Source organism: Equus caballus, chromosome 8 (genome assembly GCF_041296265.1).
Source record: "Equus caballus isolate H_3958 breed thoroughbred chromosome 8, TB-T2T, whole genome shotgun sequence".
In the NCBI taxonomy this organism is placed as follows: Eukaryota; Metazoa; Chordata; class Mammalia; order Perissodactyla; family Equidae; genus Equus; species Equus caballus.
Window position 1 is genome coordinate 54208507 of NC_091691.1, and position 16818 is coordinate 54225324.

Consider the following 16818-nt stretch of genomic DNA (forward strand, 5'->3'; position numbering starts at 1 on the left):
CAGGTGCTGCCACTTGATCATTCTGTGTCTGGCATTCACACCAAGTGAACACAGCAGCACTTTACTATACTGCTGTACTACCCAGAGAATACTGAGTGCTAACGGCCTACTTAGCACCGGGCACCCTAGGTGGCTAGTTCTTTTTGGCCCTGGAGACTGCAGCACCATAAAGATGTCTTTGTAAGGACATTCTTAATAATTTACGATAGCATTAAGTGGTAACACTAGTATATTTGAAAGTTTAAAAGAAACCACACTTTTTTTGAACATTCTAAAGCCTTTATTTAGCATCAGGTAGATTATTTCATTATAACACTTGTTAACTTCAAGACAGCAATTAAAATAACTTACTGGTAGCTACCTAAGGCCCTTTGCAGCAGTATCTCAGTCTGGGGTTGGGTGGATAAATACCGTAAGATTAATGTACCCCAATTAAAGGGGCAAAGCTACTGTACAGTAGGTCTCCATACATATTTTAAGTACACAGGTGCCTTGCAAACTTGAAATGCACAAGACCTCCTTTTATATAGTTTCATACTTATAATACATGAGTGCAACTTAATTTCTTTGGTGGCATTTGCCACTGGAAGTTGAAGCATTTAAAAAAGTTTGTCGTTATGTAATGACAGTGATTAAAATCGGTACTTCTAGGGTATTTTTATGAATTGTTAGATTTTATACATATCTTCAAACACCTTTTAATTCTAATGACACTGATTATAGAAAATTGTAAAAGTAAATTCAGAGCACTAAAATAAGCAAATGAAATACCTTTTCCAGCTTAATTCTTCAGGTTTTCTAATCAGCAATACCTATGCTGAATTCAGGCATTTTTTCTTTTTGATGGTGGGAAGGGGTAAAACTGAGAGGATTAGGATGAAAAGCCATCTTTTCAATGTAGTTTTTACAAAATGACCTAACCTTCTTATAGAACAATTCTAAACATTTCAAAGTTACATCTAAAACATAGAGGCATACAGCATAAAAATATTCAAAATAACTTCATTTGGGATTACTTTATAATTCCATAAAGCTAAAGTTACATTTAGGTATAAACATTCAGTAAATATGGCAACAGCAACCATAAAAAGCATATTCAGCGATTTCTCTTACCTCTATATAAAATAGTATTCCAAATAAGTATGTTTGGATAGCAAAATTACCCATTTTTTTCTGAGACTTTCATCACCAGTATCACCTTATGCCCTACTTTTGTTGAGTAAAATGCAAGTTCTCTCATGAGTGGGTTTTTTCTTTTTTTTAAAGATGAGTAGAAACCAAGGAAAAAAATTAAAAAACATAGGTTTAAGACTTATTTGTAGATTAGCCAAACACCCTGACTTGTCTGCATTTTAATAAATGTCAGGCAAATTGAAGTAGTTTCTGTCCCAGTAGCTGCCAGAGTAAAGCCAGTCCTGCGCTCCGTTGTAGGGATTAGGACCTTGATGGAACCACCTGTTTAAAGAGAAAGGACAAGATTTACAGGGGAAACTGATCACAGGGTTCCTGCTGCGTCATTAGCTTGTAGTGGTTCCCTAAGTGCAGCAATTCATTCTGTGAGTTAGGATTTCCAAAGAGACTTTGAAGAAGTGGTAGTTTTTTTAGAGAGCAGGTATGCAGAATAATATTCCAACAGGTGTAATGGTACCATGCAGAAAGTTTATGGATCTTCCAAAGCATTTAGCAAGAGTACTTAACAAAGTGGTATCTTCTGTCTAGAAGGGTTCTGAGAACCAATATATTTGTCTAATTGTTCATTCTCTAGCCCCATTCCTTATCTTCCACTAGAAGGTACTCTTTTGAGCAATTAGGAATGAGGAATTAGGATAAGGAAATTTTACAACATATCTACAGGGGCTGGCCCCGTGGCCAAGTGGTTAAGTTCACACGCTCCGCTGCAGGCGGCCCAGTGTTTCGTTGGTTCGAATCCTGGGCGTGGACTTGGCACTGCTCATCAAACCACGCTGAGGCAGCGTCCCACATGCCTCAACTAGAAGGACCCACAACAAAGAATATATAACTATGTACCGGGGGGCTTTGGGGAGAAAAAGGAAAAAAATAAAAAATCTTTAAAAAAAAAACACGTATCTACAGTAATATGTAAAGTGCCTGATTCAGAGTAAATGTTCCTCAAACTCTTAATGCTCTGTTTTATAAATGAGGAGCTGAGTGTCAGAGAAGTTAAATAACTTGCCCAAGCTGGTAACTGATACCAAACTTGAGTTTGATTTTAAAGACCGTGATTTTTCAAATATACTATGCTACACATGAAATTAGTCCGGTCCGGATCTTCCTGGGTCTCAGTTTTCTCCATGCTAATAAGGATCTTAGGTTGCATCAAGCTTTTAACATCCTAACCTGCCTTTCTAATCCTAGAAAGGGCTGCCCTAATCCTATCCCCATTTCCCACAGGCCCAGCTTTCTATAAGTAATGGAAATGCAACATTACTTGCTCAAAAGGTTCACTATCAAATTTGTGTAACTTTTTTTGAATGATTGTTTCAGAGTAACATTGAGGAAAATAGCTTCATATCTCTTTGCCATTCTGTCCAAATAAATTGCTTCTGAAAATATTTAACAATTAGAGTGAGGTTAGATTTCTTTGATAAGTCCCAAATATTCCTATTATCACTAAAGCAGCAATAAAAACCCTAAAAGAAAAAACATTTCAGATTGAGCTAATTCCTTGAAGGATTATACAGTAAATGCTCATTAGACCAAATTCTCTTGAATATTATTATATAAATTCTTTAGTTAGCTTTTGGGACTTTTCCCTAATTAGAAAATTTAAAAGTCTGCTTCAAATGATCAAGATATATGTCTATTTAGACTTTAGTAACCAAACTAGAAATATATTAAGGAACCATTATTTGATCAAAGTCGCAGAATTTTTGTCTCCTATGAAGCATATAGTTATACTCCTTTCTCAAAAGTCCAAGCAGTAAAAGCACTTTTATAGTCATGCTTAGCAAAGTCAAGCACTTAGAAAAGCAGGCAAATCAAAATCAAGGTAATAAAAAATAATTTAGAAAATGAACTGAGTGAAACCAGTATTAGCGGGAATGCCAGCTTTTAGTGTGGAGGAACTTGGGACAGATCATAATAAGTTTCTGGGTTTGATTTCTATGAGGGTTGGTTAGCTCAATCCAGCAGAAAAGTGTTCCTTCACAAACTGCCCCATCCCCTGCCACTCAGACTGGAACAAGCTACTCAAGTCTATTCGCAGTCTGGAGAAGAACCAAACCAGCAAGCGTGTAATCTCATCACTACTGGAGAAGAGCTCAAAGCATACATTCTTTTGACAACGGGTCGGCAGGATACTTTTAAGATGGGTATATTCATATAAGAACTACTGATGCTGAGAGAGAGCTGTGGAAGAAAGCATGTGTAAGGCCCCAAACTGTAGTTCCCAAACGTAGCTTCCAGTTTTTATTTTCAGTCTATTACAGAGCTATCTAGAAGCTCTTTGCTTTCTAAACGCAGACTTCATCTGACAGTAAAAATTCTTAGTGGACTTTCTGCTCACATTGTATACCTGAAAATGTGACCAGAAAATTAAAGGAGTTAATAATTAGAAATATAGTACAACTGGGGTTTTCTGCAAAAGAGACTAGAAATAATGATAAAATGTATCAAATCTTCAAAAGGGATCACACACAGTAAAGCACTGTGGCTTTGTCTGAAGGATTAATGAAGGTGGAGGTTCTGATCACAGCCTGCAGTTGTGTGCCCTTGACAAGTCCCCTCAGTGAAACACACCAGTGTTTGGTTTCCTCTGGTGCAGTGAAGGGATTTCTAGACGAGTGGTTTTCAAATTGCATTCCACAGAGTTCTAGGAACTAGGGTGCGTGCAGGGTGGGAGGGTGAGGAGTGCCAAGGCCGCGCCCCTCAGTCCTCGTCCAACCAGAGCAGCTCTGTTCCCCTGCGCTCTATATTTGCAGATTCTTTATGCGTTTATTGGCAAAAAAGATTTTGCTAACAGAAAAAGTTCCCAAACCACTGGACCAGATGATATCTAAGGTTATTTCTAGTTCTAATAATTATCTAAGATGCAAAAGGACTACCAAATATGCAAAATTATGCCCATACTGGCTCTAAAGTTTATTTAATAACTTTCAATTATGGGACATTGGTTTCTGTTATGTGATACTAAATGTAGAAAAAGTTTATTCTATTCCCATTTATAAGTGATTCTATTACTCAATAAAGTGACAACTAAGTAACTCCTGATTCTTAAAAAAAAACACAAAAAACCTTCAAAACTTAGAAGTTTTATTGCCCGCTTTCTATTTCTGAATGGAACCCAAGATGTTACCTTATATAAATCATATTTCCATTACATGTCAAATCTCCTGTGTTTGGAAGAGTAAAGGCACTGTTCAAATATCCTTAATACATGATACAAGTGGAAGCAATGGCTCTCAACTTATTTTCATGCCCAAAATCCGTAATTCTGGATTTCACCTCCCCTCTCACATATGGAAAGGGCAGGGTTTGGCCAGATAAGGAAGGTCTGCTTAATGGACACTTACCTGTGTGGGAATATTTTAATCTTAATTTCCAAATAGTCCTTTCTCTGTCACGCATGCAATTCTTTCAGAATACTTAGTAAATGGAAATAACTTTTCTCTCAGGCCTAGGGACAACTCTGCAGGGTTTCTGTTAGGCCCTACTCTGCAGTTCCCCGTAGGTGATAGCCCTGCCTTGCCCACACACAGCAGCCTGCCTAAGGGCTCAGCCATGAGGCATGAAAAGCCACCCACCTCGTCTTCCAGTCCTCTTCCGACTTGGACCTGTTTTTGCGGGCTGCTCTCTGTTTTTCCTCAAGTCGTTTTTTTTCTTCACTAGCTTGATCTAAAATAAGAACATCAATAAAAAAGTTACTCTAAAAGTAGAGAATGCCCAGCACAGTACGAAACACAATAACTTTATAGAGAAGCACCATCCATATGCATTACCGGGGTCTTCATTTTATTAGAACACAGACTCCAGAGTCAAACACCACATTAACATTTTAACACATACCCAAGCTAGTAAGAGACAGAGCTGGCATTCGAAACTCAGTTGTCTGTTTCTACAGCCTATGCCCTTACCAACCTCTGCATTTACCAAAAGGAACCTGCTTATTTTTTTTCCTTAAAGATTGGCACCTGAGCTAACAATTGTTGCCAATCTTCTTTTTTTTCCTTTGTATTGCTTTTTCTCTCCAAATCCCCCCAGTACATAGTTGTATATTTTAGTTGTGGGTCCTTCTAGTTGTGGCATGTGGGACGCCTCCTCAACATGGCCTGATGAGCATTGCCATGTCTGTGCTCAGGATCTGAACCAGTGGAACCCTGGGCCACTGAAGCAGAGCACGCGAACTTAACCACTGGGCCACAGGGCCAGCCCAGGAACCTGCTTATTCTTTTTTTTTTTGAGGAAGATTAGCCCTGAGCTAACATCTGCTGCCAATCCTCTCTTTTTGCTGAGGAAGACTGGCCCTGAGCTAACATCCGTGCCCATCTTCCTCTACTTTATATGTGGGACGCCTGCCACAGCATGGCTTGCCAAGCAGTGCCATGTCTGCACCCAGGATCGGAACTGGCGAACCCCGGGCCACCAAAGCAGAACGTGCGAGCTTAACCACTGCACCACTGGGCAGGCCTTGGAACCTGCTTGCTCTTAACGCCAAAAATATTATGCTAAAATGCTTCAGTGAAAACTTGGGTGGAAAAACTGATGTGAAATGGAAAAAATAAGTGTGAAATTTTTCTAAATTCTTAGTGAGACCTCACAGAGTTCCTTCAGATTTCATTCATAAAAAATTCAAACAATTTTCCAAAATACTGTTGCCTTGTCTCACTGATAATTCAAAGAGAGCATGAGAGAATGTGGCTAGAACAGTGTTTCTCAACCTTGGACTACTGATGTATAGGACCCAATGATTCTTGTAGGGGGACGTCCTATACGTTGTAGGACATTTAGCCATATCCCAGGCCTCTACCCACTAGATGCCAGTAGCAGTTCCCCAAATGTGACGACAAAGTCTCCAGACATGGCCACATGTCCCCTGGGGTAAAAAACTGGCCCCCTTTGGGGAACCACTGAATTAGAAGAAATTTAATACCACCAGATACAAATGTTATAATTAACCAAGGGGATGCCAAGCTCTTCTTTGAGGCTCACAAGGTGATACACAGATCCTTAAATACGTAGTGAAATAATTAGGCAGAATATAGTTTAAAGATGATAAAGATGCTAGTATTTTCTCACATTCCTCTCTGACATTTAAGACATGCCTCTGGTCATATGTAGTACACAGTCATGCGCCACATAACATTTTAATCAACAATGGACTGCATACATGATGGTGGTCCCAGAAGATTAGTACCAGAAAGCCTGGGTGTGTAGTAGGCTAGACCATCGAGTTGTGTAAGTGCACTCTATGATGTTCACACAATGATGAAACCGTCTAATGATTCACTTTGCAGAACATATCCCTGTCCTGAAGCGATGTGTGAGATTATCAGGGAGTATCACTGAAACGATGAATATGAGCTAAAAAAGTCTACCTCGGATTTCCAAATTTAAAACAAAAGTTACTGAATTTAAATTGAATTTTAATTAAAAAATCTCTCAGAGACACTACGCTAACAATCACCAGGAATAAAACAAACCATCATCCCCAAAGACATTAATCTTCACCAGTAGCACCGTCAGATGCTAGTTACCTATTTCTCCATTTTCCATGGCTCTGATGTCAGGCCGTAACCTGCAGTCTGTCTTAGGAATCACACTCTCCATTTCCTTGTCTACTTCATTCAAAACCATTGCAAAGGTAGTAAAATTATACATCTAAAAAAAAGCAAAACATTCAAATTAATATATACCATGGCCTAACGCAAAATGAAAGCCCTGAAGGTAGAAGAGGTGTGATTTGACAATGAGCCCCCTCCTCTTTTCTGTGGTAAGGATGATCAACCTGTCTCAGACCACGTATCTAAATGTTTTCACTGAAGTCCGCACCACCTATGGGTATCTCAAAGCAGGGCTCTTAAATATCCTCTATCATTGTCAGCTTTAAGTAGCACTATAAGGAAAATCAATATTCTTTCTCTTTTCTATATTAAAATCATTACTTGCTGGATCTGAGGAGCTTACACTGAAAAGGTTGCATCATCATGTATTTAACGAGAGCCAGTTTTATCCCTAAGTACTTATTAAAGAAGGCCCGAAAAGTCCCATCCCAACGCATCTTCTCCAGCCAGACACCAGAAGGGATGGACAAAATGAATGAACTGGGTCTCAGGGTGACTAGCCAGCAGAGGGATAACTGAGGAGCATTTTGATGACAACTTGCCCTCCTCTCTGTTCTGCGCTGCATGTGCCGGGGAAAGAGCACCATTAGAGCTGAATATGAACAGTGAGGCCACATTCCGCCAGCGCAGTCCCACCTGGGCAGAATTTGGAGGCCGTGGGGCTATTCGCCATAGGAGAACACTTCCAGGGATAACAAATACACTTTCAGAATCTGGCATTGGCATTTCATCCGACTCCTCAGAAGTGCTCATCTAGAAGAACCAACAGATGAACCAAATTAAAACGTTCAAAAAGAATATACTTACAAATCACAAAATAACCACCATTTATTGCACACCAGAATGTAAACTGCATGAGGGCTGGGGCACCATGACGTTTTCCTTCCTATATCCATACTTTTTGACACAGTGCTTTAATGTTTTTAAAGCTCTTTTTTTAAAGACAAAATAACTCATTTGAGTATTTCCCAGAATATTATGAGAACAAGCAAAGGTTAAATCCTTGGGCCAGTCAACTAAATTAATCAATGACACAAAACCAGTAGGGATCCTGAAAGAATTCAATAAAAATGGAATTTAAAAAGATGTTAGGTTAAAAAAAAACCTAACATTTCCTTTGGCTAGCCCCCATAGGAAGAGCTATGCTAGGAGCTCTCCATGCATTTAGTCCTTACATAATAAACCTATGAGACTATATTATTACAGTTTTATATATAAAGAATTTAAGCCTTTGGAAGGTTAAGTGCTATTCCCAATGTCACACAGTTACCAAATCTAGAACTGCTGGGTGAGACACTTTGAATGAATATAGTTTAAAAAACAGCAGCAAGGAGGTGACAAAAGTGATGATGACAAATTTCCTAAAGCATCTGAGTATGCTCAGGGAACACCAGAAATCTATGGTAGCTAGATGCATACCAGAAGGAGAGACATGAGACAAGCAGTGAATGTGTGCAAATAATTTCTCTCTCCAAGGAGTAAAGCCACTTTTCTATAAAGATCGACTGGAGATTTATGGGATAGGTGGGATATTTTCTGGGATTTCTTTGCTTCCTCCTATCCCCCATAAAAGGAGGGTGGACAATGCATGTGTTGGTGAGGCTGTCTTTGCCAAATTGCCTCCTATTAGCTGGAGGTGCTGCCAAAGAGTTTGTGGCAGGGCTCCCAGGATCCTGGAACATTTCCTTCTCCAGCCCCATCAGTCTCGTAACAGCTGCAGTGAACTGCCAGTGCACCTCCCAGAATGAACGAAAAGCAGGTGGGAAACATGGCATGTGTTCTTCACAGAATTGCACAGCGAGATGAAGGGAAATAGAAAGAAAAGAGCCAAAGCCACAGGAAAGCAGTTAGCTCTGGTCATTTAATAAAACACTTTTCATCTGAGGACCATGGGTAACTCAATTTACAAAGAAAGTCGCTCATAAATACACCTTCTGTTTCTGAGGAAGATTAGGGCTTCTTAAACTTTTGAATGTGTATGAATTGTCCGAAAAGCCCTAGAGACTGTGACTCAGTAGGTCTGAGGTGAAGCTGGGAGCCTGCAAGCTCTCAGATGATGCTCAGGTCACCAGCTCTTGGAGGTGCTTTGAGCAGAAAGGACTGAATCAGTCTTTACTATGAGCAGACGCTATTCTGAGCCCAATGCATCTGCTAACTCATTTTGCAAGTAGCCACTATTATTAACCCCATTTTAGAAACGAAGGGACTGGGGCAGAGAGAAGGTGCGCAATCTGCCTAAGACGGTACCACTCATAAACGGTGGCCATGGGATTCTAACCCAGTTTGTGCCGCCAGCTACTGGAAAGTAATCAGTCCTCAAATATTTCCTGTCCAAACAGGTGCAGTCTTTCTTTAGCTCTCAGCTCTTCTGCCTGGAGGAAAGGGCTAGGAATCTGCTGAACATGAGAGCCTCCGGGCGCCCGTGCAGCAGGAAGCATGTGCCTCACATGTGGGAAATTCCATCGGCACGCTAGCTGTCCCACAAAGCAAAAGGTCAGTAAGAGAAGGACCGCAGTCCAGTAATGACTCCTTTAGCTGTGGCGGTCTTAACTTCAGTGATTTAGGGGTAAGGAAGAGGACAAGAAAACTGCTAATGAGCATGAAAATGCAGGTGACAATTTTGGATGAAATTTTAAATACTCAAATGATCTCAACTTCTAATGCAGTAAACAGAAAAGAGGAAAAAAAAATTTGTCTAAGATGACCTCCATCTTTCCAAAGCTATGTGAATTCAGAGTCCCATCTGTAACTGCACACGTTACAAAAGTGCCACACACCCATATTCTATATAAGATTATGTCAAACGTTAGCTACAAAGGCAGATTATCTGTTCATTAACAAACTTCAAGGGGAAAAATCACATGCATTAGAAACAGGAAAAAAAGGTCAAACTGTGAGCCAATAACAGGCCACCTCCAAAATGACTGGTAGAAATTGAAGAGTCCAGTGATTCCTGAGACACCACCTTACAGGATGTTCACCTGTTTGCTGTTCTTCTTCTCTTCAGTATTTTTCTTATCATTTTTTTTGTAAGCATCAAAAGTGGCGGGATCAACACTATACAAACACTCAGTCCACTTCCCATAGAGGGCACAGAGCTTCTTTTTGCTGTCAAGAGAAACCGATGTTTAGCCAACAATTAAAGCAGTGTTTTGCTGCAATCAAATATTATTATAAAGATCCTTAAAAATGAGATTCTTTAAAGAAATACATATTTCCTTGTAGAAGAAAGACTTTTTCAACTTATTAGAATGCTTGTTTCCTAGGTTCTGGCAGCAGATTTTAACAGTGACATTTCATTTCATGAAGAACATCTATGCCATTCAACATTTAAAACGGAAACTTTACCTTTTATCTTGAATGTAGCCTTCAACTTTGTGTAACTCCTTACCAAAAAGGCCGCATGGCTTAAAATTCAACACACATTTGTCTCCAGTCCTAGGAAAGAAACATTAGGGTCAGATTACCATCCAATACAGAAGAAGTGGTAGACAATAATGACTATGATAACCTTTTTAGCAGCAGCTGCTGTTTACTAATTTTCTAACACATGCCAGGCTCCCTACAGAAGTTATCATAATTCATCCTTAATGTGTACTGGACCCACCATAAAGAAAAGGTAAGCAAGGTTCATAAAGAATAAGTGACTTGCTGCTATGCAATGAATGTTTATGTCCCCCCAAATTCACGTGTTGAAGCCCTAATCCCTAATATGATGGCATATGGAGGGAATATGGTCATGAGGGTGAAGCTCTCATGAATGGGATTAGTGCCTTTATAAGAAGAAGCACAAGAAAGAGAATCTCTGACACGTGAGGGTATGAAAAAGGGGCCTTCTGCAAACCAGGAAGAGGGCCTTCACCAGACATCAAATGTGCCAGCACCCTGATCTTGCACTTCCCAGCCTCCAGAACCATGAGAAATGAATTTCTGCTGTTTAAACCACCCAGTTTATGGGATTCTGTTACAGCAGCCCAAGATGACTAAGACCCTTGCCTAACATCACAAAGCAGGATTTGAATCGAACTCTTTTTAGCTTTTATGTTCCTCTCACCCCATCCCACCCTACTGTGTGAAGAATGCCAATGAAACAACATAAACAAAATGAGCTGAGGTTGGAATTAAGATTCACAGAGGCTGCAGAAGCTCAGAGTTCACCCAGTCTTTCCCAGTCAGAAACTTTAATGAACTCCATTCATTAAAGGGATGGGCTGCTACTTACTCAAGAGTTATACTGCCTGGTTCTTAAATGATCATCAGGCCCCACTAGAGCTTTTTAAAAAATGAAGTCCATTAGAACTGTTCAATGACAATTGAAGGGATAGATAAGTACCCTAAAGTGTCTTACTTGTGGTTTATGATTTCCACATTGCCGTACTGCTCAATCCAAAGTTTTCCCACAATGATATTATGTACACAGCAGGTAGGATTTGTCCATGTGTATGCTTCATTGTGTCTAAAAAACAAAAATTAAAACCAAAACCCAGAAAAAAAGGTGAGAAGCATTATTTTGTTTAAAAAGTGCACTTGTCTCAAATGCCATACTCAACAAACAGATCACACTGCTGGAGATAACTAAGCTCTAATTGGTGTAACTCAGTAAAACCAGTGTAACCTGACTACTCTTATTGTTTCTTAAAAGGATGCAAAAGCTTAAGAAAAGAACTCTCTACTTCCACCAAACTCCAAATAAACTATGTATATAATCATCTGAAGCATTCAAAAGTTAGGTGAAAACATACAAAAATAAAATAAATTAGAGGTAGAAAATAAAAATGAAGTTCTATTTAGCACTTTTCAGACAAAGTACCCTCCAGCTCATCAAAGGAAAAACCATTCAGGTCATTTCAATGTTGGAGCATAAAAGGATGAGCTTAGACTTTCATACACAGCTTTATGGGATCCCTTTCTTGAGCTCCCTACTCTCTGTGGTTTTCCCCACACTCTCAGGTACCAGAGGGGGTCTTTCCTCTGGCCTTCTAGCTAGCAAGGGGAGGTTTTAGCCTCTGCTCTGTCTTGCACTTCCCACAACTGAGTCTTCCTCGGGGGCAGAGAGGTGAGAGAAAAGAAAGAGGAAAAAAAGTAACAGGGATTCTCCTCACACTATTTGGACCACAGGGACCTCTTTATCAAGTTCTTCTGTAGAGAGAAAGACATTTTCTGAGTTTCAGGTACTGGTGTGGCTGCTGCTGCCACCACCACTATAGGTATGTAGTTGTGGGTCCTAGAGCTCGCTCTGGGACAAGGTTAGGAGAGAAAAATAAACAGAACTTCCCCCACTTCCTACATCCTGCAGGGGTATCTTTCTAGGTCCTCTAACCAGAAAGACAGGGTTTCTCTTGGAACTTTTTCTGTCTGCCTCCACTGCCCAGTTCTGGGATTTGGGCTGCTCTGACTCTAACCCAGGAAACATGGGGGGATAACACCAGGAAACTCACTGCCATATTGGTCTTCAGATTTTAATTTCTCTCCCCAGTCTGCCTGAGATCATTTACTTTTCAAATTCCTGAGATTGTTGCTTTACGTCTTCTGTCCAGGGTTTTTAGTTGAAATCACTGGAAAAGATAGGCTAGGGTGTGCTTACTCTATCTTAACTGGAACTGGAACTGCCTTTGAATGTAAAGCTAATCTTTTTCCTATTGCTCAAGAAGAGAACTTCTAATTTACCTAAGGTCTAAGATGTGCCACACAATTGTCATTTCAACATTTCTCAAAATGATTCATTTTGAAAGATTAACAAAATATTAGCACCATGATATATAGAAAGCCTGTTTCATAAGAACTGTCATGGAGTGATTAACTCCATTCTATCTTAAAATAGAGCCAAATACCATAGTCAAACATTGTTAAACTTTTTACACATACCCAGATTGATTAACGATGGTGATTGTCACGTTTCTCAAAGTCTTTTATATGGAGGTAGATAATTTACGCTTTATAAAAGCTGCTTCTTTTTCTCCAGCTTTTAACAACAAGGTCAGGTCTGTGTGAAGGTGTATACTTACGAGTAGGCATACGTGAAAAGAGTTTAATGGCTTGATTTCAACTTACTCAAGGAGCTCCAAGGTGATGGTTCCTTTGGGTTCTGCTTCTACACTCTTTCCCCAGAACTTCAGTTTGGGGTAGATTGAACCATGAAAGATGAAATCATTGTTTAATCCTTCAGCATGAAATGCACTAATGGGTGGATGATGGCTGACCTGCTCTGAGATGAGTCTGAAACCAAGGTCATCTCTTCAGATTAAAAAAAAAAAGCAACGTTATAATTAACTCTTATCATGGAATGTGTACATAATTATCATTTTGGTCGACAAGCAATGTTAAAGTATTAAAGAAACAGGTTTGACAAAGTAAATAATTCTTTGTTATCATCCTGATAAAAGAACAACTCAACATATGAGAAACTGTACAAACATAACCCAAACTACTAAATCCAATGTTATTATAATTCTAGCTACTTGAACATTAAAATAAAGAACACCCACATGAATTTGGCTGATTTATACCAACCGGTAATATTAGCCACATAAATTTAAAAATTATCATTCCATTTGTATTAAGATAGAGAATCTAGTGTGTCCACTTCCAAACATCTACAGAATAAATGAGATCAAAACTTGTACAGAGAAGAAGAGAAAGATTCAGAAAAAATAAAGCCACATGAATTCCCCAATTGTACGTAAACAAGAAGCAGGCTACAACAGGCAAAGAGAACTGCACTTGTAGATGCCTGCACTGCCTTTATGCCAACAGTATAAATTTATGCTAACACATTTCATACGGTTCTAAGTCCCAATAATGTCTTACAATCTACATAAGGAGAACAGGACAGTCATAAATCCCATATGATCAGGAATACTGAAATCCTCGTAATTACTTTTTATAATGGTACATTTTCTGTATGTTTCAATATTTTTGACATAGTCTCTAAAATAAGTATTATAGAAACAAACATCAAATAGGTTAACTTGCTCCAGTTATAGAAAATTGTTGGTGGTGATGCTCAAAATATATATATTTTTCTCTTCATTTTAAAGGCTATATAAATCATGCAAGTTCAACTAACAATCTGGAATATAGTGAAATATCTTACCGAACTAATTCGTAAGTCTCTCCTAGAAGGGGGTTGAAAGGCTTTCCAGTGCGTTCCCACTGAGAAGCAACCGCCGATACAGCGAATGCAGCTACACACTGTGGGACAAAGCATTAGAAGTTAAAAATAGCCTTGCTTGCTCCTCATTCTCTCAGGAACTGAAATTCTGCTGAAGACTCTAATTTACAAAATTATTTTGAGGACTGATTACTTTTTAAATAGGTCTATTAAATTATGACTTTGGATTTTTAATATGGCTCTAGCAACTTTATATGCAAATATGGATATTCAGAATGAAAATTACTCTGAGTCTCTTCCTCTAGTGTCATTCTCACCATGGTTTTTACAACATTCTAAAGAGTGCTACAAATTCTCTCAAGGACTTTAAAAAACCTCTCAAACACAAAATTACTTCTAATTCCTTTAAAATTTCTAAAACGTACAACATTTTTAGGATGGGGAGAAGAGAAAAAACTAACTGGTATCAAGTCCAATGAGACTGGGAAAAGCTGATTTATATAAATGAAAAAAACAGGAAGATTCCCTTTAGAATGCTCTTGCTTTGTCTGAAGGAGAACAATGTATCTATTATACTCTGCCTGTATCTAGTCCATCCAAATACATCACATAAACATCTTCTATTCAAAAGAAAATGAAAAAGTGCAATTCCTTGTTGTCTTTTGTTTTAACCTATGGCAGTGTTTGTATATTCAAATATACACACATAAGCATAAACATATTTATGTGTGTATGTGTGTGTTCATTTCTTTTTGGAAACACCCTGAGCAAGTCTGAAAGGAGAAAGGATGGATTTTTTCCCTCTAACACAATGCTGCTTTCTAAAATGAAGACTCAGAAACAGCTCACCAATATCTAGGTTTGATTATGGCCCACCTCCTGCTTCTCTTGCCATTTCCGTTGGTCTTTGTACTATGGCAGAACTCTGACGAGAGGGTGGCAGGGGGAAGGAATGCAGAGGACATTCCAAACATGCCAAGTTTCAATAACATTTCCCAACCTCATATTAGACATAACACTAATTCTGTGTAGGTGTGTTTGGGGTGGGAGGTGGGAGTGGTAGCAGAGAAGTCTCTAAGACTCAAACCTCTTTCAGGGCTTGCTTGACACATACCTGCATCCTTTCCACAGGATCAGAAAATGAACTGGCCTTGTGGATGAGGTATGTATGCTCCATATATTCAGTGAGTCGCTGTAGGAAGCTCAAAGGCTCATTAAATATAACTGGCATTGTGATCTTGGATAGTTCCTATTTAACGAGAAAATGGAAACTGTGATATCCAATATAGACAGAAAACGTATCTGCTGCTATGTGTACATAACTGGTTCCGGGAAAGGAAGTAACAGAAAATAAGAACCCATGAAATTTAACTACTTTCGATTCAATTTCACAAATCTTTCCATAGCACCTAACAATATGAAGTATATTGTTCTAGGTCTTGAAGTAAATACCAAGGCTACCCAAATATCCTCCTTGGCTTCAAGCAGCTTACAATCTAGCGGTGAGCATGAGATGATGACTATTAATAAGTTTGCCTTAGACCAGAATTAGAAAACAGGATATAAAGGTGATGAGGACACAAAAAGCAAAAATCTTCACAGTGGGCTAAGGATCAATCACATATATCACTTTTGTGAATAATTTTCCAAAAGAAATTTCAGACTGTTTTTAACTGATAACATTGAGGTTTTCTGAGCATACCAATCTACTATAAATTGTGGACTAGGGCATTAGAAAGCTATTGTGTATTTCACAGAATAGGTTTTAAATTGTTTGCCAGAGTGACACAATCACAGTAGACTTCCAAAAATAATTTAATGATGGGGCAGGGGCCTCTGGCCTGAGTTGCAACCTTTTCACTCTGTCTACCACATGCTGTCAGCAAAGAACAGCATGAGGCCCTTGAAAAATTTCATTAGGTAACAAACTTATATTTGTATTCTCTGGAACGTTCTGATCATCTTCCCAACTTTCTACCTACCATTATCTACCTTTCCCTTGGGAATCAGGTCTTTCATGAAGCCCACTGACTAAAGTCAATGGTCAGGTGAATGGTCTCAAGGTGCCATTAAGGTTGAATGCCACCTATCTTAGCTCCAACTTTTTTCCCTAAACATCCAAATTCATACCAATCTTCACAAGTAAAAATAATGTAATCTTCACAAAAGTACAACTGGTGTGCATTAAAAAAAATAAGCTCATTCATTACCATAAAATATTGCAGAACACAAACAGACATAGAGCAGCTCAATCTAATTAAAAGAATGGTAGGTTTATTGCTGCCTCACTGAGGAGACAAGGGAGAATAGGAACTATAAAGAGACAAAGAAAAGAAGCCTCAACTACATATACCCGAAGATCTCATTAAATCCAAAAATTCACTAATGGGGCCAAGTCAAGAAAATAGAACTACCAAAACTTGTCTTAAATGAGATGTCCCAGGCTCTCTTTCTTCTACCTAGAAGCATCTTCATTGGATTTTTTCTTTTTTAAAAAAACTAATAGAGGAATATATAACTCTCAGTATAAAATTTAATAATACAGAAGTAAAAACATGAAAATGCTCCTCTCCCCAGAGGCAAAGCACCATCAGCATTTTGGGATACATTGCTGTGTATTTCTACCAAGTGTGTATACACATATATCTTATTGTTGTTGTTTCTTTTAAACACATGGGATCCAATCTATGTATTGACCCATGACTTGCTTTTTCCATTTTTACTCTTCTCTGGTGGTCTTATGCACATATAAGGTACACCAATGAGTCTGTCAAGTTCTTTGTAATCACTGGATGGTGTAATGGTAATACCACAGAACCGGACTGCATTCCACTGCTGGCTTTCTCATTTGCTAGCTGTGTGACTATGGCCAAGTTAAACTCTGCCAGTTTCCTCATCAATAACATG

The 16818-nt window shown here is 38.8% G+C and overlaps 1 protein-coding gene across 8 annotated transcripts in view; it reads right to left on the reverse strand.

Annotated features, from left to right (window-relative positions):
• Nucleotides 1–257: 257 nt before the first annotated feature.
• The window catches only part of OSBPL1A (oxysterol binding protein like 1A), a 106700-nt gene continuing 90139 nt past the window's right edge, over nt 258–16818 (reverse strand). For all 8 annotated transcript variants that reach the window (XM_070220853.1, XM_023647580.2, XM_070220849.1 and 5 more), the window contains 10 exons: nt 15026–15160; nt 13894–13991; nt 12852–13034; nt 11149–11256; nt 10149–10238; nt 9782–9908; nt 7437–7553; nt 6714–6837; nt 4764–4854; nt 258–1455 (listed from right to left, as the gene is read on the reverse strand). In XM_070220853.1, the coding sequence (XP_070076954.1) occupies nt 1353–1455; nt 4764–4854; nt 6714–6837; nt 7437–7553; nt 9782–9908; nt 10149–10238; nt 11149–11256; nt 12852–13034; nt 13894–13991; nt 15026–15142 (1158 nt within the window). In that variant the 5' untranslated portion in view covers nt 15143–15160 and the 3' untranslated portion in view covers nt 258–1352. The remainder of the gene's footprint in view (nt 1456–4763; nt 4855–6713; nt 6838–7436; nt 7554–9781; nt 9909–10148; nt 10239–11148; nt 11257–12851; nt 13035–13893; nt 13992–15025; nt 15161–16818) is intronic.